This window comes from Syngnathus floridae, chromosome 8, assembly GCF_059516105.1.
Source record: "Syngnathus floridae isolate MCC-2025c chromosome 8, RoL_Sflo_1.0, whole genome shotgun sequence".
In the NCBI taxonomy this organism is placed as follows: Eukaryota; Metazoa; Chordata; class Actinopteri; order Syngnathiformes; family Syngnathidae; genus Syngnathus; species Syngnathus floridae.
This window is the reverse complement of record NC_142420.1, coordinates 15,070,767-15,087,532: the sequence shown is the minus strand read 5'-3', so window position 1 is coordinate 15,087,532 and position 16,766 is coordinate 15,070,767. Positions and strand designations below refer to the sequence as shown.

General features: G+C 41.9%; 1 protein-coding gene and 1 long non-coding RNA gene across 2 annotated transcripts in view; one reads left to right on the top strand and one right to left on the bottom strand.

Moving 5' to 3' along the window:
• The window catches only part of tmprss3a (transmembrane serine protease 3a), a 181,316-nt gene that overhangs the window by 97,363 nt on the left and 67,187 nt on the right, over positions 1-16,766 (bottom strand). The window contains exon 5 of the mRNA XM_088382835.1: positions 9,647-9,770. Coding sequence (XP_088238961.1) covers positions 9,647-9,770 — 124 coding nt within the window. The remainder of the gene's footprint in view (positions 1-9,646; positions 9,771-16,766) is intronic.
• The window catches only part of LOC148394672 (uncharacterized), a 128,601-nt gene that overhangs the window by 103,073 nt on the left and 8,762 nt on the right, over positions 1-16,766 (top strand). The window lies entirely within an intron of this gene.

The following is a 16,766-nucleotide window of genomic DNA, read 5'->3' as shown; positions in this document are numbered from 1 at the left end:
GGTTGTCGACCTGTGAGGAGGAAAGATCAGGCGGCAGCAAATTTGCATTTGACACCTTTGTCAGTCTAAGCGTTCTGATCATGTAATCTGCTAAGGACTGTTCTTCATCTGCCTTTTGTAACTCTTGTAGTCAATTTTATTGCCCTTTTTGAAATGGGCAGATAGGAGTGTTTGCAGGAAGAGTTTCAGCTCTTCCTAATGATTCCTCCGAACCAAAGACCATTTATCAAAGTCAAAGTCAGCTTTATTGTCAATTTCTCCACATGCCAAAGACACACAAAGAAACCCAAATTTCGTTCTCGCTATCCCACGGTGACAAGACACGGCTCACAATAGACAATCAAGTAACAAGTAAACAACAGCGTGCCGAATAAATAATGAATAAATAACACAACAAATAAATAAATAAGAGGAGCAAAAAAGGAGCAAGTGAGCGTACAACAGACATTCCAGAAAATAGCGCAACAGTGCCGCACGCTACGCAGAAGGGGGTAGCGAGTTCAGGGTCCTAGCAGCCTGGAGAAAGAAGCTGTTGGCGAGTCTGGTGGTGCGGGAGCGCAGGCTCCTGTACCTCTTCCCAGAGGGCAGAAAGTCAAACAAAGAGTGAGCTGGGTGACTCACATCACTCGCAATCGTGGTTGCCTTGCGGGCGAGATGGGAGGTGATAGGGGCTATCCCATTTATTGCCTCTGTTTTAAAGGAGACTCTCTGGTCTTGGTCGGATTTGGGCTGGAGGAATGGATGTTAAATCCTGTAGCAAATGGTTCCTTTGATCAGTCAAACAAATGTTGATTAGCCAGGGAAGCGCATAAGCGTGTGCCCTTCCAAACACATACACCACTTCCTCATAGCTTCTTTAGTCATTTTTCAATAATCTTCCAATTGTTTACAGCAAAACTTTCAAAAGCTTGAGAAAAGCTTAACTTAATGGTATGACGCCACATGTATTAGAGAATCCATATGTCGTAAAGTGTTGTATTTTTACTATCTTTCACTATCTGTCCTACTCCCTCCCTCCTTCTGAGCCTCACACCTTGACAAATCTTTTGGGAGAACGTGTTCTTTACGACATATGATTCTATCATCATTTAATTTGACTTTTTTTCCAAAACGCTTCTCAATTTCCCAGTTCACACATCTCCTGCATGTGTTACAGGTTCTCCAGTTTTTTTTTCTCTCGTTAATTATCAATCCAAAAACAACCTGTTTTTTTTCTCAGCATTTAACTTACTCAAAATCACTCTTTCTTCAAAGTCGCTCCACCAACCTTCCATAGCGGTCACCAACAACTTCAACCATTCAACCTGTATTTTCCTTTCATTCAGTTGATCATTCATCAATGCTCATTTGCATCTCACACACAGTCTGTCTATCACATTGGTCCCAATTCATCCAAGCCCCCAACACAACATTCATATACATTTTCAACTCAACGTTCCTGATAGAACAATCCACCAATCCAAAAAAAAACTCAACACAAAAAAAATGCTGGCAAATTATTCAGATTTTTTCTTTGTTTTTAAATTTAAGGAACTCAATTGCTCAGATTTAGCTTGCATATAGAAGTTTGTATAATCTTATAACACAACCAATCAATTATTCCTTTTAAATGTAGCATTGCAATATCTTAAATTCACAATTTTGCTTCTTCCAATTCCTGCATGTTCTGTCGTTTTTTTTTTTTTTCTGAATTTCCCATGAGGGCTTGACACTTAACATGCAGTAGTGTGGATCAGTTTTTGCTCGCAAACAGATTTCTATCTTTTTCTCATATCTTTCCAAATTGTTTCTGTTCTGCGGTGCAAATTGGATAGACCACAGTCTAGCAAATTTCTTTATACTAAAACTTTAGCCAATGTTCATCATTTTAACATATACGCACACACATGCACAGTTCTCGCACGCGAAAGGTAGGTCCCAGCACCAATGATTCGTCACAGGCTGGCCATTTCCTGCGGTCGATCATGAGCTGGTCCCTCCCACGCACATTCTAATTTTTTATTTATCTTTTAGAAGCAAGTTGTATTTATTTACCACTTGATTTGCAAATTTTAACTTTAGTGTACACACACAATTTGATCTCTGGTCATTTGTCATTGGGCATACAAACAGCATTATCATACTTCTTGTATGGACAGGAGCACTAATAATAAAGAATTTTAATAACCTGTGAATCACATGTTTTATTGTCATATGGACATCTGTTAATTCTTTCTTTGTATGAGTATGAGCGGTCAAAGGGGAGGAAGCTTGTCATGCTAAAAATTTGGCTTTTCCTCTGCCCCTTCCTCCACCCTTTGATTGGTATTGTTTTGCAAAACTACACTCTCGTGCAGTGTCCTCGTCTCCCACAGTTCCAACAGTTGTCTGAATCTGATGGGGGTTTTGATTTGAATGGTGGCTTTGCGAGCTTGTTGGTATCTAACTCTTCCTCTGCCCCTTTGGGAACTTTGGAAGAAGATCGTTGTATCTTCATTTAGATCATTATCATCATCTAGATGAAATACATCAGAACTTTTGCCTTTCTCAATCCCTTTGTCAGCGTCTCTGGGCCACTGCATGTTTTTTGTAAACCAAGCAGTGTCCACTTCCACAGAGTGTTTTCTCACCCAATTGCCTAAGTCAGGGGGGGAACCAGTGAGGAGCGCAATTTTAAGATGTTGCTGATAAGCACTCTCATCTGCATCATTGAATGGGATGCCACTATGCACCCAGAATTCTTTTTCAAATTTCAATTGAATGGCGGCCTCATCACTTTTCAACTTTCTATCTTTTGTGTTTTGGATTTGTTCTCTTCTTTCTTTTAATTAATTACAGGTTACATTCCAACATAATCATAGGATCAAACTAATCTATCAACCCTAACAGACATCGCTCACAATATGCAACAGAACATAACTAGAACTGCGTTTTTTTTCCACCTCTGTAATTTTGCTAAGATTCGTCCGATTCTTCCAACTGTTGATGCGGGAATTATTATACATGTGTGTGTTAAGTCGCTCCTTGGTTACTGTAATGTATTGTTCTCTGGTCCTCCTAAATCTAGCATTAAAAGTCTGCCCTGCGAGCATTTTGACGTCTAATAGAGGTATATTAGACGTCTATATGCTACCCAGACGTCTCGGCTAAAACACGTCTAACAAAGGTCTAAAAGTGAAATAAAAATAGACGTCCATGCCCTAGAGGTCTATAGCATAGACGTCTAGACGTCTATAGCATAGACGTCTAATAAACGTCTATCAGACGTCTATACTATAGATATCTACGTCTATTAGACGTCTATTAGACGTCTACCGTAATTTCTGGACTATAAACCGCAACCTTTTTCCAAAATTTTGGACCCTGCGGCTTATAGTCAGGTGCGGCTTATATAAGATTTTTTTCGAGATTTTTGTGATGACTTGATCACTTTTACTCTTAACACTATTATATACAGCAAAAGCTACAAAACAAACTGACAAATAACTCGTTTTCAAATCAGGCGAGTAAAAACTGGTCAAATATTTTAAAAAAAAGCTATTATTAAAAGTGAAGACAATTTGCAATTCTAGTAATGACACACGAATTTGATGCACAATTTGTCTTCGCGGGCCACATAAAATGATGTGGCGGGCCGTATCTGGCCCCCGGGCCTTGAGTTTGACACCTGTGCTCTAAACCCTTTCTCTTACTCTGCCATATCACTCAGAGATTACACAAAGCAGTGGCGCTGTTTGGACAATCTGCATTGTAATTGTACTAAGTTCATCTTGTTTTTCCTTTTTTTAATCACTTCACTGGTTTCTTTTAAATCAAACAAGTTGTTTGATAACAACTAGTTTGATATAAAAGAAACCAGTGAAGTAATCTGCATTGTATTAAAACCCAATCAATCAGCATTTAAATTCAATTCTTCTGACATTTTGCTCACCAAAAACAAGTTGTAATGAATGTGAACTTTTAATGCATTTTATTCAGAAGGTTACTTTGAACCTTAAACGGCAGCGTGGCGTACTTATGGATTTTTACGGCCTCCGGCCTCCAGGGGGCGCTCTAGCAGGAAGCAAGAGCGAGACAGGCGAAGAAGAGATAATGCGCCGAAGAAGACGTGCTAGTTTGTGTTTACATTTCGCGCATCACGCGATCAAGACGGACATTACTGAAAGGAAGCCTTTATACACAAACCGTCATCATGGGGGACAAAAGAAATGCATATGATGCTGCTTTTAAGCCAAAGGCAGTCGATGTTGATGACATTATCTTGTGTCTACTCTGGAGCGTACTTATGGATTTTTACGGCCTCCGGTCTCCAGGGGGCGCTCTAGTAGGAAGTAAGAGCAAGACAGACGAAGAAGAGATAATGCGCCGAAGAAGACGTGATCGTCTCGCGCATCACGCACACACCCGCATTCACACAAAGACAGGAAGCTTTTATACACAAACCGTCATTATGGGGGATAAAAGAAATGCATATGATGCCGCTTTTAAGCAATACGTGTCGCTCGCTGGTTTAATATAATTTAGCGCTTTGTGCATGAATAAGATTAGCATGAACAGAACCTCTTCACACTCGAAGAAATGCATAAAACCGACGACGAAAGAGAGACTGAGAAAGTGTGAGGCGAAGGATATCTAACGCTATTCCAATCGGACACTAAGGAGGAAGACTTCGATAGTTTCAGTGCACAGGAGGAAGATGAAGACGGCTCTTTTTTTACTTTTACTGGTATGTTTTTTTTAACCAGCCCTGTTCGTGCTGTGCTACCGTGTTGCTGCTGTGTTGCTGCTGTGTTGCTGCTGCGTTACCGCCGCGTCTCAGTGACTTTGCTGTGTTACTTCCGTGTTGCTGCGGTATTACTGCCGCGTCACAGGCAGTGTTTGGAAAGAAATGTTAAGGTATGTTATTAAAGCTTTAAAAAAACTTTCTGTGTCCAGTCTTTCTTCGCTAATAACTCGCGTGCACACTTCCGCGTTGCTGCGGTACTACTGCTGCATCACAGGCAATGTTTAGAAAGACATGTTCAAGTATGTTATTAAAACGTTAAAAAGGCTTTCTATGTACTGTTTTTCTTTGTAAAAAACTCATGTGCACGTGCGGCTTATAGTCCGGTGCGGTTTACGTAAGAAAAAAAAGGAAATATCCCTAAATTCTAGCTGGTGCGGTTTATAATCCGGTGCGGTTTATAGTCCGGCAATTACGGTATATGTGAAAGTTGTTTAGACGTGTACGGGATAGACGTCTAATAGATGTCTATTAGACGTCTATATGTGAACAATTTTTAGACGTTTATTGAGTAGACGTTCGAATGATGGCTAATACCTATTAGTGCGATTAGCGCTAATCGTGCTAATAGCTAGTGATCATTTGAACATCTAGACCAGTGACGGGCAGTGCCCTCCCCTGCCATCATGAATAGGGGAAAAAACAAATTAAATTTTTTTTATTATACAGGCATTTTCCTTTTAATTTCAGCAGTTTTGTATCATTTAGAACCAAAATCGCTGAATTGTTTATAGTTATTTTAACCAGCTCAGTGGCCTAGTAGTAGAATGTCCGCCCTGAGACTGGAAGGTTGTGGGTTCAAACCCCGGCCGGGTCATACCAAAGACTATAAAAATGGGACCCATTGCCTCCCTGCTTGGCACTCAGCATTAAGGGTTGGAATTGGGGGGTTAGATCACCAAATGATTCCCGAGCGCGGCACCGCTGCTGCTCACTGCTCCCCTCTCCCCCAGGGGATGGATTAAAATCACATGGGGATGGGTTAAATGCAGAGGACAAATTTCACCACACCCAGATGTGTGTGTGACGATGATCATTGGGGGGGGACTTTTTTTAAAACCGCAGACGATTCGCTCGGAGGAGCCAACATTCTGCCTTGCCCCCTCTGAGGATTGCGTAATCACACGGCTATATGCTGACAGGCTATGCAGTGAGACTGAACTGCTGTCTGTCTCTATGTCGCTGTTTAAATGTTAAAATACTGTGGCTATATTAACTAATTTCCGTAGTTAAGCTGATGTGTATAATATCTAATGAATTTTGTCATCTGTCTGTAACGTCGTGTTTCTTTAGGTCAGGGGTCACCAACCTTTCTTAAACCGAGAGCTATTTCCTGGGTACTGATTACGGCAAAGGGCTACCGGTTTGACACACACTTCTGAAATAGCCAATTTGCTCAATTTAGCTTTCATTATGTGTTATTAATGTCATTTCCAGTTCACATGTAAGTGTGATTTTAACAAGAATAGCAATAATACAGTCAAACCTCGGTTTTCGACCACAATCCGTTCCAGAAGGCGGTTCAAGAAGCGAATCGGTTGAATTACGAATGTATTTTTCCCATTACAAATAATAGAAAAAAAATTAGTCCGTTCTAAGACTAAAAAAAAAAACGCCTTGCTTGTTCTACAAGTTGTTATCCAAATTATGAAAATGTACAGGGTACACTTGGGTTTTATTTTGCACTTTGACATTTGAAAGTCAAGGCAATGACATGTCATAAATGCAAGTTCCATATTGAAGATTGCAATTACGACATACGCTTTTTGCATATGCTAGATAGTAGCTAAGCATACATAAGTATATTCAAACTACCAATAACAGATACATTTTTCCAAAGTTAACGCAAGGCAGTTGTGATTACTTCTACAATTAAGAATAAGTAAAAAATCAATCTATACCTTGTGGAGTCCGGTCAGTTTTGAATACAGATGCTCTTTTCTCCAGGCTTGGAGGGAACGGGTAAAAGAACATGTCTGATTTGACAAATCACCCATTAACCGCTGTGAATCACATGACACAACACAATTTTAACTTTTGAGGTGATTTGCCTTTCAGTTCCAAGCCCTCTTGAGCGCAAAACAAGTTAGTCGCACATTTTAATGACATCAGAAGATAAAGACCTACCTTTTCACCTGCCACTCCTTGAGCTAAATCTGGAGTCACAAATCACTACATGGGCAAAAGAGGGAAATTTCATCTTTGTTATGCCATCACAAAATCTCAAATTTGTGATCTATACCCTGCGAATACCCCCCCAAACAACACGCTCACTCCAACTAGTCGCAAAAGTAGTTTATATTGGTCACTTCATACATTTCAAGCAACATAAAATGCTTTACATTAATAAGTAACTTTACCAAACCATCCTCCAACAAACACATACAAACAAACCACTCGCAAAAACATTTTTGAAACATACAAAGCATGCTCTGTTCAAAATTATTACATACCTAAATGCAGCTTTTCTTTGTTTTGTAGAAAAGTAAGTCGTTTTGTTCTTTTTCTGTGGCAGCGTCGACTGTTTCCAATTCGATGCAACTCGAAGAAAAGTACCCACTACTTCTTCTTCTTCTTGTTTTGTTTTACGGTGGTGCACTATTTCTGCACGTGTCTGCCCCTAACGTTTCGAACGAAGCAATACAACCACACTTCACACGGATCATTGGTTGTTTAAAACATACCGAGACCAATTTTAGACGTCTAAATTAGGTCTATACATAGACCAGGCGTCGAATAGACGTGTATGGCTGACAGGGTGCAATTGGTACAAAATGCATCAGTGAGACCGCTCACAATGATGAGAAAATTTGCTCATATTACCCCAATACTAGCCAACTTGCATTGGCTCCCGGTCCACTTGAGATGCAATTTCAAGGTTCTCTTACTAACCTATAATACATTGCATGGCTTAGCACTTTCCTATCTCGGCGACTTAATGTACCTTATGTTCACTTCTGAAACTTTCGTTCGCACAACGCTGGTCTTTTACTGACCCCAAGGCCCCAAAAGAAGTCCGCACGGTCGAGAGCAGGGGTGTCCAAATTTTTTACAAGGAGGGCCAGATTTGATAAAGTGAAGGGGGCCGGGTGCCAATAGTTTTTTCGGAATTTTTTTAACTACAAAAATTTCATGCAAATACACACCGTTATAAAACAAATTTCATTGTCACAATTGTCTTTATGTTTTAAATGAGAAAATAACCAAATATAAGCCACTCAGGAAGATGTGAGAACTCTAAAAACACAAATTCTGCTTTTCATTCATATCTGAAGAGTCAGATAACATTGAAAAAACTGTATGAAATACCTTAAATTTACACGAGTTTAAATATTTTTGCCTCATGAACATTTTAAACAGGAGTTACAACTAATGCAAAGTTGTCTCTTATTATTAAAACTTAAAACAAGTGGTTTTTGCTCTTGTCATTTACAATATCTTTCAGAAAGTAATAGTTTGTGTCACATCTACAGTATTAACATGGACACTTTATAGCTTGCTTTAGTAATATTTACTTTTGACTCACAGCCCCGCGTGAAGAATCGCTGTTGTGATGCCAGTTCAGCTTGGAGCTGCTTCACTTTATCAGTGCGGTCACTCCCTGTTAGCTTGTTGTATGTGTTAGCATGTTTAATCTGATAGCATCCCTTGAGGTTGAAATCCTTAAACAAGGCAACTGTCTCTTTACAGATTAGACAAACACAATTGCCTTGATTTTCAGTGAAGAAGTATCGTAATTTCCATTTGTCTGGAAAGCAACGGCCCTCAATGTGAACTTTCCTCGTTTTCTTTGCAGTCGCCATGGCAGAAATGAGCGGAGAGGGGTGGTGCTGTCACCTTTTGGTAATAGGAGGAATTACAGTTTCAAGTTTCATGGTTTTTTTTATTCAGTTTGACAGTGCCGTAAATAATAATAATAAATAATAAAAAACCTCAGATGAGGCTAGACATGACGTTGGCTCCTCCAAGCGAATCGTCTTCAGTTTTAAAAATAACTATAAAAATTCAGCAATTTTGGTTCAAAATTATACAAAATTATTGAAATTAAAAGGAAAATGACTTTGTTTGTTTGTTTTTCCCCTTTTCATGACGGCAGGGGAGGCGTAGCTGTAAGGCATCCCAAAGCTCTTGAGCTTGAATTGAGAATGTTCTAAACCAGGCATGTCCAAACTCCGGCCCGTCAGATTTCATACGGCTCGCAGCTTCGGTTTTATAATGCGTAACGGCTACTCGTACGATACGAGGCAAACTTAAAGGAGTGCGCCGGAGCTGTCAATCAAACAGCGCGCACACGAAGCAAACCGCGATCGGACAAACGGCACAACAGTGGACAGTAGTAACAATGAAAGGTATATACTCACTTTGTGTCAACGACGCACACGATCACAGCAACATACTCAGTCGATACCAGCAACCTTTAACTTACTGCTGCGCACAAGTGAAAATGGGTATAATGTCTAGACCCCGAATGTAAGACGGCCCCCACTTTTTCAGTCTTATTTCAATGCAAAAAAAAAACAAACAAAAAAAAAACATCGTCTTGTATTCGGGCCAAAATGGTACAAGTAATTTGTGTGTTTGTTTTTTTCAGTCCAGTTTTCAGCTGAAATGTGTTGCCATGCAAGTATTATTGCAAACAATGCTATCAGAATGTCGCATGCAGGCATTGATCACATGCGCCACCCACCCACATACACCCACACACATGCACGCTCACACATGCACGCACACGCACGCACACACACACACACACACACACACACACACAGACACACACACACACACACACACACACACACTACAAGTTTGCAGAAGTACATTTAACGGAAGGTCATGCATCATCACGGCGCATCCACAACAATATCTCTTAATTGAAGGAAAAACCTGGTATATCCCAACTGCTTGCATGCCGAAAGTCCCAGCCAGTTATTCCAGTCATCTGAGCAGACTGTCCTCCACACACCGCCTTTCTGGACTTGCAGGACTGAACTCCGCCCACTGAGACGCACTGAAATGAAAACAATTGAGTTGATTTTCAAATAATTTTCCAAAATAACATTTACATTTTAGTGGGAAGGGATCGTGTTGGACATGCTTGGTAGGCTGACTGGGCACTTCAACTTGTCTGTAGGTGTGAGTGCGAGGACAGATGGTTGTTCGTCTCTGTGTGATCTGCGATTGGCTGGCAACCGATTCATGGTGTCCTCCGCCTACTGCCCGATGACAGCTGGGATAGGCTCCAGCACGGCCGCGATCCCAGTAGGGAGAGGCGGTATGGAAAATGGGTTGATGGGGTGGTGTTGGCTGGCATTGCTTCATTCAAGGGGGAATACTGTAACCCTCGTTTATTGCGGATAATTGGTTCCAAGACACCCCGCGGTAGGCCAAAATCCACGATGTGGGATCAATAATTTAATGAGCTCCGATAAGACTTTTATACCCTTTTTGTAAACACTTATTAGTACTTTTAAACATTTTAAAGTTGAATTGACTATTAGAAACTGTCACAGATGAGAATGGAGCAGGGTGACCAAATGCAGCTTGGACCAGGGTTTATTGAGGGAAAAGGGTGTTGGAGGGTAGGATGAGGGGAACAGAGAAACAGAAACCGGCAAACTAACATGACTTGTGGAGGCAGAGTGACAGGGGGAACCGACAGATGAACAGAAACAGACTAACAGAAACTAACAGAGAGACAAAGACAAAGAGACTAAAACAATCCGACAGGGGAGTGACACGCAGACAGGACTTCAATACACAACAGGTAACAAGAGGCAGGTGACTGTGATTACATGTGATTACATTATGAGTAGATACAGGAGGGGAGAGGCAAGTACAAAGAGACGCGAACAGAAACCATGACAACATAGACGCATAATAGGACGACCGGAGACGAGTCGTGACAAGAAACAATCTTATATATTACTAACATAAGGTCGACACTCTTCGGAATCTCAATTGCAACAGGCTCTTTCAGGAACATAGTGATAGGCTGCTGCTGGCATTGCTTTATTTTATTTTTTTCTCCTGATTTAAGATGCTTTTATACACGTGCAGGGCTCCATCGATTGCATTTCTGAACTGCAACACACGAATCATCTCTGGGTCCCATTCAACCACCATCTTCTTAAGTTTGTTTGCCGATCATTATTATATCATTTGCATTATGGTTGCCAGGCGTTTGATTGTTAGACTGAATCTGAAACTTCTGAATCATCTTGTTTGACTTCTACTTCGTCCTCACTCGCTGACTTTGTCATCTCAGCCAGATCTTCATCCGTTAGCAATTCTCTGTGGCAATTGAGGAGCCCTTTAACACCGCGTTCAAATCAGAAAAGCCTTCTCCTTTGACTAGCCTTCCCAGCTTCACTACGTTACTGACAGCAGAATGATGAATTTCTTGAAAGGTAAATCATTTGTAGTCGTGGAACACTTCTGGCCACAATGTCTTCCAGGTGACATTGAGTAATTAGTAATACTGAAAAATGTTATGTGTATTCTTCTTCTTCCAGTGTCAGACCTGGTGCAGGCATCGACGGTCATGTTCCACCAGTCCATTCTCGATCCGGTGGATAAGCTTGTTGCTGCTCGCTGCTTTCTTATGTCACGTTTGGTATGCTGGTGTTCCTGTGTTGCGTAGCCAAGCTTGGAGGTAGTTAAAAAGGAACCTGTGTACATGGGCCTGCTAGCTGGTTCGTCATGGGAATGTGTTGGTTAAGTTAAGTTACTTCCTCACGTCAGATTTGGTCTGCCCGTGTTACTGTGTTGCGTAGCCTAGCTTGAATGTAGTTAAAAAGGAACTTGTGTACATGGGTCTGCTAGCTAGTTCGCCATGGGAATGTGTTCCCTAACTTAGGTTTTATAATAGATCTAAATAATAATAGGGGTGAGGCCCCTAGATATAAACGAAATGACGAAATATATAGAAACGGTGAATAAGATAGAATAAAAATAAAAATAGAATAAGTAGGGATATGAGTTTGAATAGGGTGGCAAGGTGACACATTGGTTAGCATGACTGCCTCACAGTTCAGAGAGTGCGGGCTCGATTCCACCTACGGCACTCCCTGTGTGGAGTTTGCATGTTCTCCGTGTGCCTGTGTGGGTTTTCTCCTGGCACTCCGGTTTCCTCCCACATCCCAACAAATGCTTAGTAGGATTTAGCACGGCAAATTGCCCATAAGTGTGAGTGCAAGTGCGGAGGTTGTTTGTCCCTGTGTGGCCTGCGATTTGCTGGCAACCAGTTCAGGGTGTCCCCAGCCTACTGCCCGATGACAGCTGGGATAGGCTCCAGCACGCCCACGACCCACGTGGGGACAAGCGAGCCAGCTAATGGATGGATGGATGAATGGATGAGTTTTAATGGGGAATGTGCACAAAGTGATGAGAGAAAGACATGTCTGGTTTGAATGTGATGAAATGAGAAATTAGAAAAGAAATGAAGTCCTGAAAAACTGGACATGGTGTGAATGCGGTAAAACTAGAATGTCTGAAGTAAAACTGTGACTTTAAATGGATCACGAATCTTGGAGGTCGCTTGAAGGGGACCCTGAAACTGCCGGGTGCAAGACGTGTTTGCGTATTATCAAGCAGTTTGAAACGGACTGCCTATACAGTCATGAAAAGAAATTCAATGAACATAGATCCTGGCGAGGATGTGAATTTTAGCTGGTTTGAATGAGATGAAGATGACGAAAAGAGATGACGTCAGTGTGTGCAAATGTTCGGCTGTTTGGATTGAAGAGTGCCAAACGGATGAGTGAAACGCGTGATGACATTAGTTTGGCTAATGCACTCTTGCTGCGAGAACGACTGGGCGAGTATAGACACAAGTGTCACTGCTGCTTAACGGTAGTAACATATTACGATAGGTTCGATTAGACTCCGCTAGTCTAATACGCAGCTGGTAATAAAATGGGTTTTGGATAAAGTTGTGTGAAATTAGGTTGAACGAGCGGATCTCAATTGAGGAGGAGTTATCGCGGGGCTGTGATGAGATGGGTGGAAATTTAAGCACTGCTGACAATAATAATAACATTTAAGAGGTCAAAACATTAATGAAGGCTTCGTTTGGAACACAGACTCTGAATGATTAAATACTGAACAATGATACTAAAGACACAAAAACCTATTGGTTGACTGGTAAATTTCATTATACAGGGTCCGGCAAAGTGATCTGACACATTTGTAGGTAGTAAAATGCAAATAAATTAAAGAAACAAAAAAGTTTTTTTATTTTCGCGATTTTGTTTTTTTCGTTTCATTTCATTTTCATTTCGTTTTCGAATAATGTTATTTTGGTCTTCCCGCTGCCACATTTTCTGGAGTTCTGGCAGTGCGAGGTCGGCGGGTTGATTTTCGTTTCAATGCTGATCCACTGGCTCTAAAGTTAGTAACCCATAACAAGATCGTGTTACGAGCAGGTACGGGATCATGTCTACCAAGTCTGAAGCGCAAACGGAATACTCGTTGTGTTGCAGTTACAGATTCGTTCTTGATAAACGTTTCCGCAATGAAAGCTCGATATTCACCGGTCCAGTAAGCAACTGAAACAAAACAAAATAACATTATTCAAAAACAAAACGAAAATGAAATGAAACGAAACGCAAACAAAATGGCATTATATGTACTTTTCGAAAATAAAAAAAAAGTTTTTGTTTCTTTAATTTATTTGCATTTTATTAAACGTACAAATGTGTCAAATCATTTTGCCGGACCCTATATTTTTAACAAAGGATTTTGAAACTTTAATCTTTAATAAAGGCTGGAAGTGGGAAAGACGTGACAAGGATGGGGAATGTAAGTGGAGAATAAAACGTAAAATGAAGCTTGGAGCCCCCTGTAGGGAGGCTGTCTGCGAGAAGCAAATGTGGCAAGGACTGGTGTCCGTATGACAAGAAAATGCAAGTTGTATATGAGAATTTGATGCAGAATACGATTAAAAATTAGTATTTTTCTAAGTTTGAAGAAAAAGTTTGAGCGTGCCAAACAAGGAATTTGACTTCGGTATATCACAGCCTCTGTTCAACATTTAGGTGACTAACAACACTCAGGACATGTGAAAAATGACAAATATTCTCAAACATCCCCTGATCTTAAACTGTTGGACTGTTATATAGTAGGTCATATTAAAATATACGTATTAATATATATAAACCACGCGCTCAGTGGGACCGGAAAAACCTCAACCAATCATTGGCAACGTAAATAATGGGAACATTGGTCAGTTAACTTGTCAATCAATCTGTTTTTCATATTTTATTTACTTGTTGATATCCGTGCTGGCTGACGTGATTGCGCCAAGTACTGCGCATGTGCGTAAAATGATTAAAACTCAGCGAATTTTGGCCACTCTGGCTTTGTTGTAGCATTCCCTGCTTGACTTTTGAGTTAAAATGGCTGATGAACATCGTGATGATGACGGTTCTTGCAAAAGAAAGCCTGTTTTTGACGTCTTTGCAAAGCCAACTTCAAATATGGCGTTCGTGCATGAGTGCGGAAGCGTTTCCTAAAAACAACACGGAAGGGTGGAGAGTGGGGTCCCTGGTCCCTGCGCACGCGCATTATTCAAAAATGCGTTCAGCGCTGTCGAAAGGATTGTCTGTAATGCCTTTAATTGGATTGTTAAATTTCTCAGAAGTGGAAAAGAAAGCATTTGAAAAAACGTAGATTGATAATATGATGAGTTTGTGGAACTTACAAGATACAAAATGAGTTAGACATAGTAACTAAAGTCTTGATAAAAAGGGAACAATGCTTATTGTTAAAGAAATTGGGCATCAAAAACGGTAAACGAATAGATTGGGTCAGTACAAATATACCGTATTTTCCGGACAATAGGCCCCTACTTTTTGCACAAGCTTTGAACCCTACGCCTTATAGTCCAGTGCATCTTATCTATGAATTTTTAATTATTCTTTATGACAATGTATGATTTGTGCATATTCCCTTATACAGTCAAACCTCGGTTTTCAAACGTCCCGGTTCTCGAACAAATCTGAATTCTAACGATAAATCCCCAATTTTTTTTCTTCAGTTGTCGAATAAAATTCGGAGGTCGAACCTCGCGAGATGAGCCGAAAGGACCCGAGAAAACCCGACCGCGCGGCCCGGATGCCGACTGACTCCATTTGTTTTAGTATTTTTGTTACTATGAGGATTCTTCTTCTTTTTGTGTCTTTGAAGTGCTAGTCAGATGACAGTTTCCCATGTCTTTACAAAGTCTTTCGCGTTGTCATTGAATTCAGCGAGATCTTTTAAGCTGCAGGGGTTGGGCAGTAGAGGGCAGACAAGGCAGTGCTGCATAGTATGGTCCTCTTCTCCACATTCACAGAGGGTTGGGCCAGTTTTGTAGCCCCATCTGGCCATAGCAGCTTTTGATCTGCCTGTTCCTGTTCTCAGGCAGTTGAGTGTCTTCCACCGGACCCATGATGCTTTTGAGCTGGCTGGGAGATCTTCGGAAGGATTCCCATGTCAATGGGAGGAGGGTCATTTTCAAGTTTTGTTGTCAAAGTCAAAGTCAAAGTCTGCTTTATTGTCAATTTCTTCACATGCCAAGACACACAAAGAGATCAAAATTACGTTCCCACTATCACACGGTGACAAGACATAGTTCACAATGTACATACAAGTAAACAACAGAAAATAAAACAAGAAGGCACAAACAATGAATAAACAAGAGTGATGAATAAATAATAAAATAACAATAAATAAGTACAGGACACTATGCAGAAGGGGGAAGAGAGTTCAGGATCCTAACAGCCTGGAGAATGAAGCTGTTGGTGAGTCTGGCAGTGCCGGAGCGCAGGCTCCTGTACCACTTCCCAGAGGGCAGAAGATCAAACAAAGAGTGAGCGGGGTGACTCACATCACTCACAATCGTGGTCGCCTTGCGGGCGAGATGGGAGATGTAAATGCCCTTCAGGGAGGGGAGTGAAGCACCAATAATCTTACCACTTACCAACCGTGTTCACAATGCACTGCAGGGCCTTCATGTTGTATTCAGTGCAGCTACCACCCCAGACAGCCATACAACTGGAGAGGACGCTTTCAATGGTGCCACAGTAGAATGTAGTCATGACGGCCGGAGGAGCACTTGCTCGCCTGAGTTTCCGCAGGAAGTACAGGCGGCGCTGAGCTTTCTTCGCCAGTGACGCGATGTTGGCGGACAAGGAGAGGTCCTCACTGATGTGCACCCTCAGGAATCTGGTGCTGCTCACCCTCTCCACCACAGCATCGTTGATGGTCAGCAGCAGGTGTTGGGTGTGACCCTTCCGGAAGTCAACAACTATTCCCTTGGTCTTGTTGACGTTCAGCAGGAGGTTGTTGTCCCTGCACCACGCGGTCAGAAGGTCAACCTCCAATCTGTACTGAGTCTCGTCGCCTTTGGTGATGAGACCCACCAGAGTCGTGTCGTCAGCAAACTTCACTATGCGGTTGTCGCTGTAGGACGCAGTGCAGTCATGCGTCAGCAGGGTGAAGAGCAGCGGACTGAGCACACAGCTTTGGGAGTCCCCCGTGGTCAGCGTGATGCTGGCGGAGATTTTGTCGCCAACACGTACCACCTGAGGCCTCTGACAGAGGAAGTCCAGTAGCCAGTTGCAGAGGTAGGTACTGAGGCCCAGCTTGTCGAGTTTGCAGATGAGTCTTTGTGGCACAATGGTGTTGAAGGCAGAACTGAAGTCCACAAACAGCAATCTCACATACGAGTCCCTACTCTCTAGGTGGGAGAGGGCCGAGTGGAGGGCAGAGCAGATGGCATCCTCAGAGGACCGTCTGGCTCGGTATGCAAACTGGAAGGGGTCTATGGTGGGGGGGGAGAATGGATCTGATGTGCTCCATGACAAGCCGCTCAAAGCACTTCATGATGATGAGCGTCAGTGCCACGGGGAAGCAGGACAGAGCAGGCTTCTTTGGCATAGGTACGATGGTGGCAGCCTTGAAACACGAAGGGACGATGGCCTGCTGCAGGGAAATGTTAAAGATGTCCGTGAAGACACCCGTC